A 23844-nucleotide genomic window follows, 5' to 3' on the forward strand; every position below is an offset into this window, starting at 1 on the left:
TGGCAGTAGGGACACCAGAAGACTTCGTAAACCACAGGAGGATCTCACAGTCTTCACAAGACAGAGTGGAAGAATCACTGTTTGCTTCATAGCATAACCCTCATAAAATGGCAACTGAAGTAAGTAAGCAATTCTTAATTAACTTCATAAACAAATCTTAACATCAAACTGACAAACTCTAGGCAGACACAATCTAGGATAGTAAAAACATGGAATATGTGATCATTGTACAGTACTCTGGTATTATTTAATACAAAAGCTTTTCTAGTGCTGAAAGTTTAACTGATAAATCACAGTGGTCTTCAAAAGAATGACTTTGTCATTTGACAGAACTTTGCAATTAAATAGTTCATATAATGTATCATGTTAATGTTCTTAGGTTTTGTATAGGTACACAAAAATATTACTGCGGTACTAAAATGACTATTTACTAAAATAACGTATTTAGATAATCTCATTTCTATTTAGAAAAAAAAACATTTTAGTTAGAACATACACAATTGATGTAATCTTTGTAAATGATTAACCAGAATATATTTACTGTATTGTAGTGCCAAGTGACCTTTGCAAGACACTTTATTACATACTGTACACTGATTGCATGACTAAATGTCAGAACATTCCCTTTGTGTTTGCTTTACTTTATGTCCCCTGCATGTTTCTGGCCTTTTGTGTTACATTTATGTTTACTCTTTTTTTTTATAACACATTGCTAACTTTATCCTAGCAGAAAGTCTTCAGAGCAAGAAGAAACAAGCGCAACATACTAGAGCTATACCTTGAGGGGGAATTAATTACCATACAGCATCTGAAAGGCAGAAATGATATAAGACAAGAAAAAATAGCGCAAACATATCTTTCCAAGGACATCTCGGATTATCCAAGTCCTGTTGAATTTCACATCACAGAAGTGGCTCATGTCACTAACAAGAAAAGCCTTGAAGACATTTGGGAGTCAGAGGGATTCAAGGATCCTGATGGAAGTTCATTATCCTGGTGGAGCATGAAGATAAATGAAGCGGATATAAGAGCAGCTGAAGAGCATTACCTCGAGAAATTGTTCCCAGAAATAACCAAAGAAGAAAAAACAGCTGATCCACCATTCCTGAGTAAATTCACCACATCACCCGTGTTCCTGAACGAAACCTCACGCTACGGCAACTTCCGCTTCACGTTTCCTCTGACTGAACTGATGGAAGCCTACAAGAAGCAGGAATGTGACGGTCAAGATCCAGTTCTCCGGATATATGAGACCAAACTGTTTAAGCAGGAGATTGAGTATGTTGTTCTCGTTCACAGCCCTGAGTTCAATAAGACGTTCAATCATTTTCCAGAGCTAAAATCCAATCCATTGGTTTCTTATGACGGACATCAAATCATCTGGACAGCCCAAGCCATTTGTGAAACTCACAACTTCCAACTGGCAATCCGTGGAAAGACAGCAGTGCCAGAACCATTGGATTCACATGTGCGGTATGTGTGGGATCAGGTTAGTCTTGCCTTCCACAGCAAGGATGTCCTGACCTTCCCTAAAAGAAAACTGAAGGCAAGTCTCAGTTGCTGTGAACTGGATCCAAGTGTAAAACTTGCATATAATGAAAAGCACATTTCCCTTGATGATGCTAAGAAATGCATTGAAAGCTTGCAAAATGATGATGAAAAAGAACGTAGGGGATCTACAAGTTCTATTTCACGAGAGATTTTATTTTGAAATTCATTGCGGGCACCGCCATTACTATTTTCTTGAGAGAGAAGAGAAGCAGCGGTGAGTTGATGAAGAATGCGCTGTTTTTGAGAACGTTTATCGAGTTAAAAGTTAAGTTTAGACCAGTGATATGCATTGAAACTGCATGATACTTTATACAAGTCTATGAACAGAATATCAATTTTCCCCGGATTTTTGAAGTGAACTTTTCAAAGTTTGAGTTTGATTGTTTCAACGGAAACAATAACGCATTTTTTATATTTTCTTTATTGTTGTTAATCTTTTATTTTATTCCAAATTGACTGAATATGAAATACTTTCACTTTTCCTGTGAAGAAACTAAAGAAAGGAAAGAAGTCATTTAACTTGTCTCTTGAGTTTAATGTTTATCATCTAGATATTTCTAGTTAGTTAAATTAAAACTGTATATACGTTTGAGTCTCTTACACTAAGGAGTGGGGGCATCTCATCTATCCTGTTAGATTTGGGGAAGGTGGGTTTTGCAGTCAAAAGCTAATATCTTTAAAGTTATCTGCACACACACACACACACACTCCAGGTGCCACCGTGTATAAAGTAGATCCTTGTAGCCCACCTCATCTGTAGCTCCCATAGACTGTAAACAAAGATGGACAAACCTCCGCTTCATTTCAATATAGAAAAGTGAAGCCTATGCGTCTCAATATGGCCGCAGCCATCTTGGGGGAAATGACGTCATTTGGAGCTAGATTCTGCGCAGTAGAGATTCGTTTGGAGTCTGCGCAGTAGTGTCGTGAGGCGCAGTGGTGCCTCCAGAAATTTTTCATAGGGGTAGCCAGATGGGGCCACTTAAAATCTTGGGGTTGCACACCAAAACTATAAACCATCATTTCAGAATTTTGTTCTACAGTTGTAGTAAAGACTTTAGAAAACTCCTATTGATATACTTTGGTTTATTGTGTTATATTTAATGTTACTAATGATATAATGTGCATGGACTAATAACAGTACAGTTAACATTTTGAGTTGCACAACAATTCAGTTTTATTTTGCAAATATATTTGGCATAAGGTGTACATTTATTGCAAACAAAAACAGTTACTCGGGAAAAGCAGATACTGGCAGATACAAATAAAAGGAAGTACAGAAACAATCACATCTTTGGTTTATGTAACAGGTCTTTCCCAACAGGGATCAATAGTCTGATTCTGGACTTTCTCTTCATTGTCTGAAAATTGACATAACATATACATGCACCAGCTAACAACGTTACTAGGTAACTCTTGTCAAAACGTGTCAAAAACACATCAAAAAGCTGCTGTAACAGTATACTGTAACCATTTGGCACTTAAAAAGCACATGTCCGACACATAATTCCCCGTCTTCTTTTACTGAAGAATATTTTTGACGTACTTACTTACCGGTAGTCTTATTCGTCTTCTTTCTTAATGTACAGTATTGTAATTTTAGAATTAAAATGAAATAGAGACATATATTTTTTAAATGACACATAAAATGACATTTTTGCTTCCACTCAACAATAAATATGACCTGAATACAATGGCTTCATTTTAATATGTTGTATATACACTCACTGAAAATAATATTTGATTAAGAAATTATGCTTTTAATCCATTACATTTAAATTAAAAAGCTCTAAAGTTAACTTTAAAATTTTAACATTTTGCATGTGTGTAGAGAGCATCACAACTTAAGCATCACATTTGGGTAAATTATTATTCATCAATTATTACTTATTAATATTCATCACTACTAGTACACAGGTTAGAATATCATCACAATACAATATTGTCCCTTTAAACCAGCGCATTCGTATTATATTCAGAGATCACTACTGTGCATGTGTCTTTGACGTCGACAAAACAAACCACCGTGCACGCGCCTAACTATGTCCATTATCAAAAAAGATAAAATTAATGTATATTTTATCATTAACCTACTATTACTACTTGTAAAATTTCATATTCACCGCTGCAAATTCACTCAACAAAATCCTTTATTTATTATTTTTATAAAAAAGGTTCAACAGTATATCCAAACTATTTCATCATCCAAAAATCTTAAGGCTTTTAAAACTATCAATTTGTTTCATCTTTTTAATTTATATTGTTTAAAGTTTTGTTTTATTTATTTATTTATTTATTATTATATACATGTATAATGCTGACATTTTTGTACTTGCTTTGTACCATGGCAAAAAAAAATAAAAAATAAAAAATAAATAAACGTCCAGTACGTATTGGACCTGATCCAACTATGTCATCGCGCTACAGCCTGCAGTGAGGACCTCTTGACTAAAACATCAACATCTGCTCCTCTGTAATTCTCAGTAACAGCAGGTGTTCATCACTAATGCTCAATCATCATTTAATTAGACTTAATTGCCTTGCTTGTGACTTGAGTAGGGCTTTGTTCCACTTCTAGAGAAATCATTTCATCAGTTCATGGGTGAAACAAATATATATGGCAGGACCAGTGCCGGCCCGTCCAACAGGCGATACAGGCGGTCGCCTAGGGCCCCATCTTAAGGGGAGGGCCCCGCGGTTGCGAGGCTGTAATTTGAGCTTTTAGGTGCGTTCTAATTGAAGCGGCGCTGCGCAGAAAGATCCATATTTAAAACCAGAGCTATGGAACGCAGACGGTTCTGCAAGCTTTCAAATCGTTCTTGCGACCATACACCGATCAGTGTGCGCAACGCAACTTCAAGCCACACGCACCTTCTGTCTACATAACTGGGGTGACGCACCTAGCTGTACAGTGCGGCATTTGTGTCGAACGCATCAAAAAATCGTTCAAATTTACCTCAATAGAACGCCTGCATGGATTTTTCCATGGGTTTAAGTCCGTTTACAAACCTGCTGTCTAAAGAGAACATTTTAATAACATCAGTCGAGTGTTTGAAATAACTTTCTTTTGTGATCTGACATGGTTTCACATCACAGAATAAGGCAAAATCCTTATTTAATATGTAAGGGATAATCAATGGCTTGCCGTGCATTAAAGGATTTTAAATGCACGACATGGAGGCTAATAACCGCCCGACGCGAAGAGGAGGGTGGTTGGCTTCGCGAAGTGCATTTTAAATCCTTTAATGTACGGCAAGCCATTGATTATCCCGCTTATTCCATGGTGATTTGCCAAGTTATAGACAAGTTAAAACTAGGATTGATCTTTGCAGCGCAAAATTTGACCGAAAGGATAAAAAAGACGGTTATTTTCGTCAGTTATGACCAGAGCCGGCCCAAGGCATAAGCGAACTAAGCGGCTGCTTGGGGCCCCCAAAAGTACATTAAATTACATAGTTTTTTTTTTTTTTTTTTTTTTTTATTTATATATGTATAATATTTCAATGGGTATCATATTGGTGATGAAATCCATTATTCAATTAAAAAAAACAACTCAATATTATTTTAACTGGCTGCTGCAGGATGCATGCACAGTTGGAGTATGACAGCCATACGATGCCTGACTGAGGTAACTTGAATATATTGAAGAAGCAGCGTCACTGCAGGAAAAAACTAATAATGTCACAAAAAAGGACATATCTTTTTGGTGCAGAGAAAAGAAAACGGAAGAAATCAGAGGAAGAGAAAAAAACAGCAAGATAAATGTAAGTAAAAAAAATGAGTATAAACTAAACGAGGCTAAATTGCAAGCTAACGTTAGCTGGCTAGTTAATTAAGAAAACAAGAAAGTTAATGTTTTTTTTAACATCCACAAATTTAAGCTTTGCGATATTAATATATTATAATACAACATACTTAGCTGGGTTAAGATTCAAGTTTTTCTGTGTAAAAATAACTTTTCTAGATTATATTTTTGTAATAAAAGTAAGCTATCATAATGATATCATGATATCATAAATGACTTTGCCTCCAGAAAAGCAAGGAAACACAAATTCTAAGGAAAGTGGAATATTGAGGTGGAATGTAAAGTTGAGTTAGTTTGTCTTTTCATATAGAAAATACCCTGTTTGTATTTGACTAATTTGTAGTTCTTTGGTATTTAGCTTTATATTTTATTATATTATTTATTTTATTTGTAGTTGATTGTACCTATTGCACTTTTTACATTTTGCAAATTTTTTCTGACCAAAAGAAATTAAAAAGTGGTTAACGTTAGCCTTATATTTTATTATTTATTTTATTTGTAGTTGATTGTATTTCACTTTTTACATGTTACAAAAAAAAAAATAAAAAAATAAATGAAAGTGGTTAAAGTGTTTACAGTGAGAGCATTGTCAACTAAGTTATTTTGCCACTTTTCAGTACACCACATTAAGTTTGTCAACTGGTACTGCAAGACTTTGAATGTTAAAGTGCAAATTAACACCTGCCTACTCCTTTGGGTTTGCTACTGTTACAATTAAAGATCATAGCAAGGGTAAAAACATTGGTATGATGTAAGCAACACAGATTTACAGTGTGCGAATAATAAAGGATTGACCATAATTTGTCATATTGGTGGCACAGAGGGGCCCCCAAATAAAGTTCTGCTTAGGGCCCCCTGAAGGCTTGGGCCGGCCCTGGGCAGGACTTTTACTTTCTGACCCCTGGACTACCCACCTCTGTGGCGTTTAGTTGCATTTAGCCGCGTTTAACTGCGAAACTTGCCAACAAGCACATTATTAAGAAAGGCCATTTGCAAAGATGCATAAAAAAAAAAAAAAAACTTATACTCACTTCTGCTGTGGGTGAAGCTGCATCACGAATGATACACCAGAGAAAGTAACATTAATCCTCTGCATCTTCAGTGTCTCAGATGTCGGGAGTAAATGGCTACTGCTGTGTTCATTATTACATCCAACAACAGAACACCTCAATCGCTCAATTAGAGTCTTCCTCTGCACCTGAGTCACACAATGGTGATCGTATTTGGACTGTTTCAGCTCGTTGAGGGCGGGGCTAAGGTAAGACGCTCATGTCAATCAAATGTATTTCGTCACAACGACAAGAAGCTGAGAATAATCTGGTTTTAAAAAGGGGATATTACTTTTGAAGTTAAAAAAAATACCACTGGGTGGATTTTTATCATTGTATGGTGGTTGTGTTCACAAACTACCAACACACATTATTGTTCAAACAACATGTAAAGTTTAGTTTTGCACCCAATGACCTCTTTAAAGAGGGGCATAGGATTCAGTTCCTTGTTTTTCACTGGATGCAACAAATGCCTCATTTAAAATGGGTTTTGTTGTTTTTGTCTCATCGCGCCTAGAAACTGCATGTAAGAGGCATAACATTTCCGCCACATGCTTTAGGTATTCGGCCAATCACAACGCTCCGAATAGCTGACCAATCAGAGAGTTTCCATCAACACTGAGTTTTGTAAAAATCTTTCAGTGTTTCAGAAAGGCGGAGCAAAGAGGAGCAAGAATAATGTACAGTATGTGGAAAATTATGTTTTTTGAACCTCAAACTGCATAAACCAAAAAATACACAAAATAATACTCTTTTTAAGCAACATCATATGACCCCTTTAATGGGCTAATCACTATTATGGTGGCTTCAAATGAAGAAGAAAAAAACAGTAGATTTAAACCTGTTAATTTTCAGTGAGGAACTTCTGAGACCTTCTTCTGGCTACAGTCAGTTGTGTTTCTGTCTTTCTTTTTATTTTATTTTTATTTTTTTCTTTCCTTTTAGAGATTATACTTGTTAATGGGTTTATTAAGGCTGAGATGACTTTATATTTAATATACACCGATTTTATGATTTGTATAAGAGTTGTGGTTCATTAATTTGCTCGTGGCTGTGACATGTGGCATTGCTATGGCCTGCTTTTGGCCCAGATCAAAAGGAGCGGTCCGCCCAAGTGCCATCATTCCACGCTGCATGTGGGCCAGATCATCATGCCACATGTGGGCTGGATCTGGGCCGATATTATGTTGCTATCTAGGCCTGGGCTTGGCCTAGCAGTGTGTCCATAGCAGAGATTTGTGCGGCTGCAGGCTGGGCCTAACTGTCCTTCCTTTCAAGTCGAAAACAAGTCTTGAATCAAATCCCTAGTCCTCAAGAAGTTAAAGTTAATAAAGTGACTAATTAAATGGTGATTGTGCATTAGTGATGAACACCTGCTGTTACTAAGAATTACAGAGGATCCGATGTTGATGTTTTATTAGTTAAAATGCTAAAATGCCAGCATCATGAATATCAGTGTTTGCTTTAGTTGGGCTCTTGACCTTTGACTTTCATGTTAAATCTTTTCATCAATAGATATAGTGTTGTATAGTAGGAGGGTCAGATAACAGTTGTTTACTGTTTTTTTATGGTGAAACAATCATTATAAGCTAGGCTCGTTACATACAATACATTTAATTAATTCTCTTTTCAGTATTACAGATTTGCTTTACCAACTCTGTAGAAGTAAAGAAAGAACTGCTAATATAGTAAATGCTTATTATTATTATTTACTTAATTTATTTGAAATTTAATGCTAATCAGACACACACAGACATCAAGAACCAGCATATTAATTTTAGCAGTGGTGACAATCAACAAAATGCTTCATACTGCAATGCATACTGGGTAAAACATAATACAAACTCCCATCATGCACGGCATTGTGAAAAATTATTAGGTGTGTTTGACTTCATGTGGCGCCGCAAAAAAATGGCTGCCGCCTGACAAAAGCAATGACTTCTGGTTAGATCATTTGTCCGACTTTGCTCGGCGCCACATCCGCCTTACGATCATGTGTTCCATAAAAGTACCGTGAGAATAAAACAAGACTATCCGCAGAGGTCAGGCAATGCAGTTGCTCAAAATCGGCTGCATAAACCTTGATGACGGCACACTTCACTCTCATTGGTCAGATTCTGTGATGACAAGCACGACGTGTTGCGTGTTTTTTCTTAAAAAAAATAACACTGAACAAAATGCTTAAATTTGAAAAATGTCCTATGGCTACACAAACAAATAATAAACATAACATTGCATTACATAAAAGTAACTCACATACTTGATATGATCAATAAAAAACAAAACGATTGTATAGAATAAATAATAGGCTTTTTTTTGTCATGTAGTTTCATTTATTCTTTTTCTTTTTCATCCTCTATAGGCCTATATGTACTGTATATGTATAAATGGTTTTGTGATACAATAAACACATCTTTGACAAGGTCCGTGTTTTATATAATCTATTTCCATGCCAATGTAATCTTGTAATTATTGTTTATGTGACATATCTACTCATGCATACATGTACTACTTTGTGTTGATTATACATAAAATCACTTTAACACTTTAACACTTTGAGGATTTGGGATTTGACTCAAGATTTGTTTTTGACTTGAAAGAAACGATTTGGTACCATCTCTGACCTCCTGCTGAAAAACTGTGGTAATTAGCAAATCCAGGTGATTGGAACAAAATACTGGTGAGGACTTTTATTTTCAAAGCCTGGACTTTCCATCTCTGTAGATGGCCCCACCCATTCTGGCAGGCTGGATTGCCACAGCCTTGGATGAAATAAACTGGAATCAATCAATCAATCAATCAATCAACACTGTTACTAACGTGGTTCCCTGAGATATGGGAATGAGTACTGGGTCTGCTAAGGCGCTTATAGGGAAAACTCATTTTCTCTGGGGACTGAAGCCTTTTAAATAATGCAGTGTAACTGCATGGCCATTGATTCATGCAGTGAATTAAAAATTAACCAATGGCTTGGCAGCAGAGCTGCACCAACCTATGGCAATGCAGTCTGCCAGAATGGGTGGGGCCATACATGGTTTCACTCTACAAGAGTGTAAAAGTAACACTGAAGCAGTTTATATGTTTAGGATTTGCATTACCAATCCTGTGAAACTACAGCACGCCAGAGGTGGAAAGTCCAGGGGTCAGAAAGTAAAAGTCCTGCCATATATTTATTCCGCTCATGACTTCTCATGACCGATGAAACTACATTAAATCTCACAAGATTTTAGCAGAGCGAAATTAAACAACTCCACAAACAGCAACACCAGCTTCACTCATTTACTAACCAGATTGACTTTATTTCTGTCAGACTTCTAAAGCTCTTATTGAGAATTAACAGTGGTGTAAAAGTTTTATTTTTTTGTTTGAAATCGCCACCAAGGAGATCAGAGTTTAAAATACTTACATGACAAAAAATAAATAAAATAAATAAATAAATAAAAAATGAGGCAAAAGGTAAATAAATAAATAAGAATAAGCATGCAATTTGTAAACTGTGGATTAATTTATTGAAAGGAAGTACAGTGCTTTAAGATCAACATTGTTTCAGGGGATCTAGACATGCAAATTACACAACACACAGAAATAATAAAAGTATTGTTCAAAAAGTACTGAGTAATTATTACTATATATATATATATACAAAGAAATAGGACAAAATTACAATGTGAGTATACAATGTTTACATGAATCAGCATGAATTGGGGCTTTACAGTCTAATGATTACAGTTAGCTTTGAATTGTAAGTAGATACAAAATCAAACATGCTAACAATTTTTACAGTTTTGTAGTTATGTAGTTTTTATTATCAATGGTATCCTATTTCAAGCGTCTTTATATTTTTTCTTTAAATATTTTGAAGCCTCATATATCGCTACTCCAGCTCCGACAGCACCGACAACTCCAGCTCCAACTGTACCCCCCACCACTGCAGCTGTAATTACTGTAGCAGTAGCAGCACCTGCTCCTATAGCTGTTGCTCCTGCAAGTCCTGCTCCTATTAACCCTCCTACGACCAAATATCTTTGCGTTATCTTATATTTCTCTTTAGTGTAAAGCTCATAGTTGTTCTCCTGCATCATTCTCTTTATCTTTCCCAGAAGCTCAATGACCTGTGTACGATCATTATCTCTATTTTTGAAAACATGATATCTTCCCCTACACTGCTGAACTAGCTCATTCAGCTTTTCTCCTTGATCTAAATATTCTTCAATTGTTATGTGATTGTACTCTAATTCATCTCCATTTGTAAACAATACAATGGTGTTTTTTGAAGCCTCTTCACCGTAGTTATCCTTGATCCACTTTACAGTCTGTTGATCCTCCTCTGTAAATCTAGTGCACAGTTTGATCACTAGCAGAATTGCATGAATCCCATCACCAGAATAATCAAATAACTTTGCTATTTGCATTTTAAGCTCTCTTATTTCAGTTGATGTGTCATAGAGTCCCGGTGTGTCAATCACAGTGATATTCTGGCCATCCACTTCTGCGCTCTTTGCATCACATTTCTTGGTTAAAGACACAGAGGTAAAAAACTCCTTAAAGCAAGTTCTGCCCAGGATGGTGTTTCCTGTTGCACTCTTTCCTGATCCAGTTTTACCCAGCAGAACAATCCGGTAATTACTTGTTTTTTCTCAAAAAAAAAGGACAAAGAACACATTACTTACTTCATTTCAAAATACATTCATGTTATAATAACATGTTTATTTGAGAAAAAAAAAGATTATCTATGATTAGCCAAAGATTACAGATTGTCAAAAAAGTATAAAAGGACACAATAAATGCATTATATTTAGCAGAGGTTTTTATCCAAAATTACTTACTAATCAGGACAATAGAAGTAATCAACCCAACAAAAGAACAATAATATATAAGTGTTTGATTACGCGCAGTAACCAGTGTAAACTACAGCGATCTATTAAGAACCATTACAGAGCACCAAAACGGTATTTTATTGCTTTTATTTTCTAATTGAACAACATTGAAATCTGAGACTTTGTTTCATCTCAAAAGTAAGAACTTAGCCTATTGCGATTTATTGGATAGGAGGCGCACTATTAGTGTTCATTCATCAACTGAAAACAGCATAGACCAAAAGATCGATTGGGATTTAAGAATCGATATTGGTTCTAAAAATGAGAACGTTAAAATAAATGTAGCAAATAAATGCAATCAAATGTGTTATTATAATTAAAATATTAAATTTAAAATGAATAACAGATTATGACGGCATTTGTACAACCCTGTCTGTCAAAATGACGGACAATGTTAAAGTCTAACGCAACCTCTGGTCAAAGTCAACTGTTCAGTTATTAGATCTGTCAGTATTAATATTTTTATATCTAGATTTTTGGGGGGGATCAAACTGTATCACTGTGTCCCAATCAGACGTGACGAGATAAAATTTATCTTTTCCATGTAGTTTTTTTTCCCTAACCATGCGCGACAGTGACAGGTGAAAGGGATTCTATTTTCGATTTGGTTTCAAATTTCTGCGATTTCTCTTGATAATCTCAGGCAATGATTATGTGCTTTATCAATTGTTAAATTGGTATAATATGAGTTTGAATATCATATTGCGTGACATTTTTAGCCAGAATGAAAGCAACAACAGATAGTTTACATCAGATATTGAAAATAAATTAAAGGAAGCATGTAGCCCACATTAAAATTGCGAACTCAAGTTGAACCAACAAGTGTTTCCCATGACAAAGGAGGTATCAGTCACTCATTATGTAGTTTTAATAGTTGGATAAGCTGTGTAGCGCCCACCCATCCTAGATTTGGTGCAACATTAGGGATTGTAACATCAAGTCCTTTCAATGAATCATGAATCATGTAAAAAGGTTTAATATTTATAAGATTATAAACTTGTCCATTTTGTTGGGAGTGCAGTGCGCTTCTCGTATTTGAATGGTTGCGATGTTTGGATGTATTGAGGAACCCTGCCCTAAAGGGTTCCATAAAGAACCTTTTTCTTAGCTAAAGGGTTCCAAATACATAGCACCTGATTAGGCACACTAGTAGCAAGAAACCATTGAATCAATGTTAAAAATAGCTTATTTGTTAATGGTAATGGCATTGAATTAATATCATGTTTGCACTCTCAATTAATGCTGCAATTTCAACCAACCACCATTGCTGTGGTAAGTGATTGTTTTAGCGGGTTTTTGGTGCTTATTTATTATGTTTTGTTCTGTGTCATAATGTAAACACTTTTGTTTAAAAAAAAAATATATATATATATACACTTCTTGTGATGGGTGCCATACTGCAATGCAAAATACATCAACACTCATCATACAAACCTCAACAATGGTGACAACCATCAAACTAATTCAGATAAACAGATCATCTGCAATGCATGCTGGGAATCATGAATTAGTTTAGTACTATGCTGATACTCAGCAAAATTGTAAAAAATTATTTTGTTAATTATCACCATTGTTGAGGTTCATACACTGACTCTTGATGTTTAATTGTATCAGCAATATTTTTTTTTTTAGTAGTGGAAGTAGGCCTATAATATTTGTATCATTACTTTAATCCCACATTGTTATATCACACATACAAATAGAAGCAGTGTTTAAAACGAATCCCAAAAGCTTCTAGTTAAACTGAAATAAACGTTGTTCTGATAATTAAGGTAAGTAAGTTTTAATAATTTGACTTCTAATAACTTTTAGACACATGTAAATATCAACAACCAGCATATGAATCTCATCAACGGTGACAATCAAGAAAATGCTTTATGCTGCAATGCATGCTTGGTAAAACATAGTAAAAACTCAGATAATGCTCTGCAGTATGAATAATTATTGTTACCACTGTTGAGGATCATATGATAAGTGTTCATGTGACAATCAACAAAATATTTTATGCTTTATGCATGCTTGGTAATAACATAGTAAAAACTGACATAATGCACTGCAGTGTGAAAAATTAGAAAAAAGCTTGAGCTGATCTATCTTTGTCTTAGTTTTTTTTTATATATTGAAGCATTACAGTGGTATTTGTTTACTACACTCTTAGAAGAAAAGATTTTACATAGAACTGTAAAGGGTTCTATCAGGTGTTACATATTTGGATACCTGGGAATTTGTTTGAGTCCACACTCGAAAGTGTTAAAATCAGAGTCTTAAAATAACACTGAAACAGAGTTAAAGTTAATTATAAAGGTAATTCGTAATGATGTGATGATTGATCATTATTGAAGACACCTGATGGTTTTATTTTTGAAAGATTTATTTTTTGGCCTTTTTTGCCTTTATTGTGGTAGGACAGATCAGATAGGACAGGAAGCGAAGTGGTAGAGAGATAGGGGGCGGGATTGGGAAAGGTCCTCGAGTCGGGATTCGAACACGGCACAATTTTTAAACAACCATTATAGTGGTCAGTGTTTGCATTAGTTAGGCTCTTGACCCTTATGTTTGATTTTGTTTGGTTGCTGTATTTAAGATAACACAACTAGATGAGCCAAGAACACAAATCATCAGGGGTGATGCTTTTGTTTTAATGTAATGACCTGATTCATTGAGCTCATTTAGAGTTTATTTCCAGTAAAGGAAATATAACTCAGAGATTAGTCAAATAATTGTTGTGAGTGTTTAACATCTGCCTTCTGATTCCACAACAAAAGATTCTGTTATAGAGAATAAACATCTTGTTCATGTACTCACATTTTCATTGACTCTTGTCTCTTGCTTAGGGCGTAAAAAAAAAAAATATATATATATATATATATATATATATTAAGTCTTTCAGAATCAGCCCATTTTCTTGTAAAACATTGACAATCAGAATCGGCCATGAAGAATCAAGATTGGCACATCACTAAAAAAAAATTGGGTGTTCTTAATTTATTTATTTATTTAGTTTATTTTTTTGGTGCTCCTAACTTTTTGAAGTTGGGAGCATCAGTGCTACCAAGTAAAAAAGTTAATTTTGAGCCCTGTGATGGGAGTCATGGATGAGTTTTGATTGGCTACATGCTTTTTGGATGGTCACCATTGTTGTGATTCTTCATGTATGTGTGTCTTAAGAAAAGACTTTGTAATAAGTCTTCAATGAAATCATTTTGAAACAAAACATCTGTCTGACTATAGATATGATTCATCTGTAAGGAGTGAAATTATCTCCTCATGGAATTAAAATACAGTATGAACAGATGGCATGCAACAAAACAATAAAACTAATCTGAAGGGATCTTCAAAAAAGAGCAAACAACCCCACCCTAATTTAACCCCCTCTCTTTGCCCCTCACTCTCACGCCTCTCTCCCTAAAAGCTTTTGCTTAAAGTCACATGTTGAAGATAAACATGTTATATCTTGTGAATGTATTGTTTTTCCCCTTCATGTTTGGAATCATTCTAAAAGTCTTTGTGCGATTGGTAAAATGGTCTCAATTTCATAGCAGTCACATATATTGTAAGAAAGATTGAAAATTTCTTAGAATTGGGTTTGCTGCTATTGCCCAGATAGCAATGAGTCGGCGGACCGCCGGCGGTGCTCCGGCGGCAGTAGAAGCGTCAGAATGGCGTAATCGCAAACACGTTTGACGGTGAACCGCCGGCGGCAGCCGCTTTTTAAAAGTTAATACTGAAGCAGTGTTGAAGTTAACGAGATAATTAGGTGATTAACAAAGTGATGATTGATCATTATTGAAGACACCTGATGTTAATAAGCAGAATAACCAAAGGAGAAAACCAAAATTTTTATGCAACCATTGTAGTGGGCAATGTTTGCATTAGTTAGGATCTTGACCCTTAAACTTTAAATATAAGGGCTTGTTTGGCTGCAATTACTGAGTTATAACAGCCAGACAAGCCAAGAGCAAAAATCATCAGGTGGCCTTGACATAATCATCATGTAGTGACTTGGGAATTTAACATTGGAGTTCCATACAGACTACAAGCGTCTGTGAACAAAAGAGCAATCAGTTTTAGCATAATCAGACAATGATTAATGAGTTTATATAAGTTAGACACACAGACATGAAGAATCAGCGTGAGAACCACAACAACGGTGACCATCAAAAAGCGTGTTGTAGCCAATCAGAACTCATCCATGACTCCCATCATGCATTGCGGCATGAATAAATGATGAGAGTTCAGAGTTGATCTGTTTATCTGAATATGCAGTTTGTCACCATTGTTGAGATTCATGGGCTGGTTCTTGATGTCTATGTGTGCCAATGTGAAAATCTTTCTTTTTTTCTTTGAAGAGGTTGTAAAAAAAAAGATCTTTTCAAAATGTATAGGAAGTGCTGGATCTTCTGTGGATTGTCAAGGCTATTACAATAAGCAGCAAAAAAAAAAAAAAACTAAGCGATTAGACACTACGTGACTCACCTCAAACAATGAATATGTTAAAACATAATCATCACCAGATGACATGAGCTTATGTCTGGCTGTTTTAACTCAAATACAGCAGCCAAACAAAATCTAGCATTAAAGATTTAAGGGTCAAGAGCCCAACTAATGCAAACATTGACCGCTATAATGGTTGCTTAAAACTTTTGGTTTTCTCCTTTGGTGATTCTGCTTATTCACATCAGGTGTCTTCAATAATGATCAATCATCACTTTGTTAATCACCTAATTATCTCGATAAATTCAACACTGCTTCACTGTCTATATGTGTCCACACTCTGAGTGTTAAATTAACACTGGGGATTTTGCTGTGTAGCCATGGCTGCTGGTCGATTAGTAGAAATCCTTGTATTTCAAAGCGGCTTGCCGCCAGCCGGCCGCGGTCCATTAGACGGAGGCAACCGCAGTCGGCCCGCCGGCTTTTCGCCTGCGGCATCTCGCATGAAATGGGAGTGACGTATTCGGCGGCAAACGTTTCATCCCCGCCAGCTGGACGCATCTATAGCCGACAGCTTAGGGCCGGCGGCAAAAAGAAGCCGTGCGGATATTTTTTGCTAGCTGGGTGGGTGTGTTTTCCCCTTAGGGTCAGATGGGAATCTCCACCCAGGTGCGACTCTGGGTTGCGAGAACTTCTGACAAACCAAAAGGTCTTTTGTGTTTTTACAACTGATTGAAAGATTTGTTTGTTTTGGTCTGGACTATTTAAGGCAAGTGACGAAACACCACTTTGGGATTCTTTAGCCAAGATAACCCCCGCACTGTATGCAGGAGTCTCTGGAGCTAAACCTCCAGGTCTCTCTCATGCTGCAGTGTGTCTCTCTGATAGTCAGGTATGCATTTTCCATTCTTAGATACATCCTTGAGTCATTGAGGTTATGTATTTACCTAAATTGAAACTGAATTGGATTCTCATTGTTTAATTGTGTAATTGGTATGAAACAATTTTACCTGACAAATAAAATGTTATATTTGTGTTGTTCTGGAATTTCTCTAATTCATTATTTCCAGTAGATTAAATTCTGCATTCAGGAAGTACCAATGAATGAACCATGGGGGACACCGTTAGGGCTTCCGATTTCTGACTGTTGCTGACTTAACACGTTTTAGTTCTCGTGATTATAGAAAAAGGGCACTCTATAGTATGGAACTGCAGGGTGTAGTCCACTTAAGAGACCTTATAATCACTCCTCATCCTCTGAGTAAGTCCAGAACTGATGAGTTTGCGTCAAGGATTCACTAATCGGCCGAGTGGATTTCGAAGCGATACCAGGTCATTAATGAACAAATAATTGAAAGAATGGGATTACCGGAATGATCAAATAATTAAATTAATTCATAATCGATATTTGTGATCACCTTTGATTGGAAATACAGTCAAAATTAAATGATCATTAAGACGGAGCCAGATCAAAATTGAAACTAAATCGTGAAGCGCTGCAAAAAGACCGAACATGCATTAAACTTTCGACCAGGTTGCTGGAATCCACCTTTGGGCCAGCGAGTGGATCCTCAGAGTCTAAATAATCAGTTAAAAAAAAACATACTCCATTATACAAGCAATACATAAAAATTATTTCAAAACATGAGCACCTTTATTCTGGTTTGTCTGACTGTTATAACACTGTAATGTAAGAGTCAAGAGCCTAACTAATGCTGACCACTATAATGGTTGCATAAAAATTTTGATTTTCTCCTTTGGCAATTCTGTTTGTTAACATCAGGTGTCTTCAATAATGGTCAATCATCACTTAATTTATCACTAATTATCTCATTAACTTTAACTATGCTTCAGTGTTAATTTAACACCGTGATTTTAACACTTTCACACTCTTGAGCGTGGACTCAAATAAACTTCTGGGAGAGTTCATTTAACATTGGCCTTATTGCTGTGTTGCAGAATGTGTAAAATGTTAATTAAAAAATCAAATTTTTTCCACATGCCTTTGCATTCTGTCATTGTGCTCCGCCCCCCAACTGTTGCTGCAGTACCCTACAACCCTGATGGGCCCATTATCTGGTGGGCTCCTTCTTCTAAACTCAGAGGTGATTGAGGCTCCCGAGGAAAAACCCATGACATCAGGGTTATAAGAGTAACAAAGATGATTCATTAACTGTGGTCATATGGATTACTGCTGTGTCTATTTAAGTGAACTGCATAAGATGGATGATGATCTTTCATTACTTATGGAAAAGTTTTATATCACAATTAGGGCTGCACGATACATCGTTTCAGCATCATCATCGCGATGTACGCATGTGCGATAGTCACATCGCGGCAGTCACGATGCTGAGCAAAATAAAAATAAAATTATGTGTGTCTGATTTAAAAATTTACTTTCTATATTTCTAAACTTTCTATTCACGGATCTATATTTGTCTAATATAAAGTAATTAACTCATATTTAAGGGTTCATTAAAAACTACAAAGCACACATTGCTTCACCTACTTCATGCATGCAGTCTCTGCGTGCACACATATACTCTTTGGTGCGCATGGCGAAATGAGCGCGGGACGGGAGAAAAGCGCCGAAATTGAAAATTTGGTCGCAAAAAGAAACGCAACGTCGGTCATATGGAAGTATTCTGGATACAAAAACGATGATGCTGACCAAAAACAGGTGCTTCGTCGGGAGTGCCTGGCAGTTGTTGCCACAACTCCCGGAAACACTACAAATTTGTTTGACCATTTAAGCACACCACAAAGCACTGTATGACGAATGCAAAACCAGATCAGATTGCCGTCCAAAGCAAAAAACTATTTCGGATGCGTTTGCCATTGTGACGCCTTACGAGAAGGGCTCTAAGCGACAGAAAGATGTCACTGATGCTATTACATTTCACCTTGCGAAAGACATGGTACCAATAAACACGGTCATCAAGCAGGGTTTTACAAACATGATCCGCTCGCTTGACAAGCCTTATGTTATGCCGTTACGCACTTATTTTTCTCAAATTGCCATCCCAGGGCAGTACAACAAATGCAAGGCACAAGTGGAATATTATGCAGCAACAACCGCTTCAATGAGTAAAGCACCAAATTGGTGTATTTGAATATTTATATTTACTTTATGCAACAGTTCTGAGAAAGAAGCCAATTTTTTTAGAGTTGTTGAAAAGTTTAATCTTTTGTTAGCTGATGAGCAACACTTGTTTTACTTTTGCTAAACAAAGTATGCAAAACTAGAAAAAAGAATCTTCTGACATTTTTTTTTTTAATTTTGTGACAAAATATATTTACTAATCTGTTTTCAAAAAAGAAGTTGTTGAATGTTAAATTAATGTTAAATTACTTATTTTGTCACTCATGTTAATTCCTTAATGTGATACTGAAGTGTCCTCTTTTCATTCTCAAAATGAGTTCCCTTTCATCAGGGTAAAAGCAACATTCATTATTAATTTCATAACGTATTAGAGACTTGATTTGCCTGAATTGACAGTGAATAAGGTGAGTCAAACTGTTTATGAAACAACCCAAAATAGGCTTTAAAAAGTATTTTATTTCAGGGTTTTGATTATACTTTTGCGTTTTTTTTTTATTCTTTGAAAATGCTTACAAAATTATCCCAATTATTTTTTAATTATTATTGGATTTTTAAGCAGTTCAAAACACCAGATGAACATAAATGAATTTGTACACATCGCAATATATATTGCAGGAAAAAATATATCGCAATGTAATTTTTTCCCAACATCGTGCAGCCCTAATCACAATGCAAAATTCTTGTGTCATTACTCAAAAAGATTTAGACATGAACACTCATCATACAAACCTCAACAATGGTGACAATCATCAAACTAATTCAGATAAACAGATCAACTGCAATGCATGCTGGGAATCATGAATGAGTTTTGTACTATGTTTATACCCAGCATGCATTTCTGCATAAACTTTTCTTTTGCTGAATGTCACCTTTGTTGAGTTTCATATGCTAATTATTAATGTCTAGTATTGATGTTAGTTTTGCATCAGATGACTTTTTTTTTCATAGAAATGTGCTATCTGTACTACTTTTTAAAATATTCGATTGTAGTATCACACATTATAAACAAACACAAAAAAATGATGTTGTGAGCAAATATATAAATAAGCTTGCAATGTTTACAATTATCATTTGATTTTAGTTTCTATTGTCTTAACCAATGCATTTAAGCACTTTGTAACAAAAACAATGAAAATCTAACATTTAAGTACAAAGAGTCAAGAGTTCAACTAAAGCAAATAATAATCACATCAGTGGTGGTTTGTTGATTTTTTTAACATTAATAGCGGATGCAAAAGATTCACAAATCAACTATTTTTGATATTAATTCAATGGTTGCTTGTTATCAGGGCATGGTCTCTGTGTGGTTGACTGAAGGCTGAGATTGGGTAGCACTATTTAAACATGTTCTAGCCCAGCTGAGGGCTGCTTATAAGTTACTATTTGACTGACCGGGAACTGGCAAACTTTAATAACTAAATAAACATAAACAACAAAACGAACACGCATTTTTCTGCACGGATCTGATACGAGCACAGTATAATGGCTGACAGTGCACTAAAATGCATTTGTACTGACATATGGGTGACAACATCTCATCTGAGAAATTCATTGAAGCTGTGTCGTTACTTGTACCATTTCCGCACTCGCTTGACTCATGCCTGTTGCACATCTGAAAAGTCTCCTGTTTGATGTGGTCGTAAAGATATTCCATGTCTAAATAAATGCAATTCTAGCCACGCCCCTGCGTTAATTGCATTATATATTTTTAACGTGTTAAACTGATAAAAAATAATAGTCTGCATTAACATGCTAATTTTGACACCACTAATATATATATAATACATATATATACATACATATATATATATATATCAAATAAAATTAGTACTCACCCATCAGTGCAGCTCAGGGTGAAAACAGTGAGACGTCAATAAAACCTGTGACATAAAATTTTATTTATTTATTTTGAATACAAAAACATTCTACAAAAAAGACAAATGCTGCTGCACAGACTTCTAAATCATCAGTTGGGATGCTGTTTTGTTTTCTGTTGTTTTCTAAATTTGTGTGTGGATGTGTGCGTCAAGGTCTGTCTGTCTGTGTACTTTTGTATAATTAATTTTCTCATTTTTGTCTTCAAAACAGAAAAAAAAAAAAATCAGTGGTTTATCATCGCATATTTGAACATTCTCCTGGGCTCTCAAAAAGGATGTGTTAATTATTAAAACATGTTCAACAATGTGTCCAACACAAAATGTGTTAAGTATCATCCAATCACATTGCTGTCTAGGTCACTGCATAAGCTGTTTGCCCATTTTTTTCATTGGTGGATGCACTCATGTCAAGTATATGGATTTCTCTGCTAAAGATGTAATGTTCCCAAAGCATTCTCAGAACATCCCATCTGGTGTCAATGACATTCCCAGAACGTTTCATGAGATGGTCATGATGTGGAGATCTTTAAAGGGTTGGGGCACATTATTTTGAGCACCTTCAGGGATTAACACAGCTTGGTCCCACGATACAGCGATAATGTAACACAGAGGCAGAGTTGAACTAAATGAGATGTTAACAAGCAAAATTACTGAAGGAAAGACAAACAAAAAAAGAGAAGAGACAAACAGAAGCACAACAGCCCTTAGATGAAATCAACCGAAATAAAGCATATTAAATCTCTCAAGATTTCACTTAAATGGTTCTCTTTATGAATGGTCCATTGGGCTTGTTCGACTTGAAGTGGATCATCAGATTTATCAGTGTGTAACATCAAAGTACCGTGAGAGAAATAGAGCAGATGACTCTGCATGCTTTTGAATCGCTCTCATGGTTCTTTGATGTCATACACCGATCGGTCTGTGCAGCACGGCTTTAAATCCAACACAACTAATGGCTCACCCAGTTCATACAAAATGTGGATTAAGAAATGAAATGCAGGTACGTATTGCTCAAAGATGAACAGTTCTTCTTTGCCCTTAAATTTTCGTTGGTAAAATTAAGCAAAACAGACATCATTGTGTCTAAAATAACACTCTATTAACTTTTTATTTATTGAACTGTTGTATTAGACCAGTATCACATTGGCTCTTATTACTCGTGTGATATTGCTTAACTCTATGATGTAAATATGAGAAGAAAAAAATGGGCATTTTTGCCCCATATCTTGAATTTTAGGGACATTTTAACTACATTCTGTAGTTATCATGCATAAGTTGCTGCCCTGCCTCATATTTGTCATCAGTCATCTATATGAAATGTCAAATGACACATGTTGGTCTAGGGCGGGGCATGTGCGTTAATAGTTTTAGTTCAATAATGATCAATCATCACTTAATTCACTTAATTAATCACTAATTATCTTATTAACTTTAATTCTGCTTCAGTGTTCATTTAACACTTTCACACTCTTGAGTGTGGACTTAAATAAACTCCCAGGTGAGTTAATTTAACACTGTTTTTTTTTTTTTTTTGTGTGTGTGTGTACATCAATTCTGGAATCCAACAGCACAGCTAGCCACTATAAAATTTCACATCTCAGTTACAAGAATTGAACCCATGAAAAAACACTTTGAACAATAAAGCCAGAGTATTTATTTATTTATTTTTGCAATTTGATAATTATTAGTTTTATAATTACTAACCAATTATTAGTAGTAGTTGTATTGTAGTACTGCTAAGAGGCAGTCAATCTTATGTCATTATTGTAGCCCAATTTGTGCTGATTACAATGTAATGAGACTTTAGCCATTTATATGTTTTTAAGATACTGAAAAAAGTACAAATTTCAGGGCATGTCAAAACTTCCTCAGGGCCCCAAAACACCCTCAGAAGGTTAATGTTAAATTTTAATGTAAAATTAATTTAAGATAAATATGACACTATAGTCAGTATCAACCAAAGCCATCTTTGCACAGATGTATTTATGAGTTAATGTTAAGGCAGTAAATGTGTTTACACACCACAATTGCATAACATAATGTGCTTAAAGTTTTAAACATAAACTTTTGAATACAGAAATTTTAAATGCATTGCAGAATGAAATTATACTTGGAATATAAAAGCATTATCATCGTGTTTATGAAGGAAACATCAACCGATTCATTCAAAACTCTGATTCATTCTGGAATAAGAATCAAAAGGTTTTCTATGCTATTGGGTTATTATAAATCACTCACTCAACCAATGCGTTCCAAGAGTCATATTCATTTAGGAACAAAACACCATTCTGTGCATTATGCTGGAAGTCAGTTGCAAAGCAGTTCTGTGTCTTTACTTAAGATGTTTATTTGGCAGAAAAATAAAACAACATTTTGTGAGAAATCATTTAATAGTGAATATTAATGAAATAAAATCAGCATATTGTTTAAAACAAAAGCTATGACTGTTGCTTATTTACACCTAATCGACAGTGGTCTGCACTTCACTACAGTGCAAAATGTGCTGTCCGGTGCGTCACACACACTGATCTATACAGTTCTCCATGGTCGCTAGCTTTGCCACAAAGACTTTGATCTGTCAGCTCAATAAAACAGACAATGTGCCAAAGATGGGGGTAGCTGTGGGTGAATAAATTAATATTTAGGCTATGCCTCTGTAACAAACAGTCTGAAGCGAGCAGATCCATTCGCAGCAATCTTTATTAGAGCCAATAAAACAAAACAAACACACAGGGGCAGGCAGAAATCGTAATCCGAAACACAGGCAGAATGGTCGGGGCTGGCAGCGAGAATCAAACACGATAGAAACAGTCCAAGAATCAAAACACAGGAAAACAAACATGGGAAGAAACGCTCAGAAATGTCGCCAGGGCTAAACAAAACTTCGCAGAGAAGTGTTGTGTGTGGCGCTTATATTGTGTGGCTAATGAGGTGCAGGTGTGTGTGGGTGTGTCAGTGCCAGGACAGAGGATTATGGGAAATGTAGTTGTGGTGTGAGTTTGTGTGATGCAAGAGTCCATGTGGTAGGAGTGTGACACCTGGTGGTGAACGGGCGGAAAGGCTACAGATCCGTTTCGTAACAGCCCCGGTACGGCCTAATTTTTGTTAGTCTGGTTGTTTGATGAGAAAAGTATATAGGTATATTAAG

General features: G+C 35.7%; 1 protein-coding gene across 2 annotated transcripts in view; it reads left to right on the forward strand.

The window, feature by feature from the left end:
* Nucleotides 1–8: 8 nt before the first annotated feature.
* LOC141336140 (uncharacterized) overlaps nt 9–23844 on the forward strand; it is a 132027-nt gene continuing 108191 nt past the window's right edge. The window contains exons 1-2 of one of the 2 annotated variants that reach the window (XM_073841671.1): nt 9–119; nt 728–1667. In XM_073841671.1, coding sequence (XP_073697772.1) covers nt 108–119; nt 728–1667 — 952 coding nt within the window. In that variant the 5' untranslated portion in view covers nt 9–107. The remainder of the gene's footprint in view (nt 120–727; nt 1668–23844) is intronic. The other variant, XM_073841673.1, reaches the window with a different exon arrangement.

This window comes from Garra rufa, chromosome 6 (genome assembly GCF_049309525.1).
Source record: "Garra rufa chromosome 6, GarRuf1.0, whole genome shotgun sequence".
NCBI classification, from domain to species: Eukaryota; Metazoa; Chordata; class Actinopteri; order Cypriniformes; family Cyprinidae; genus Garra; species Garra rufa.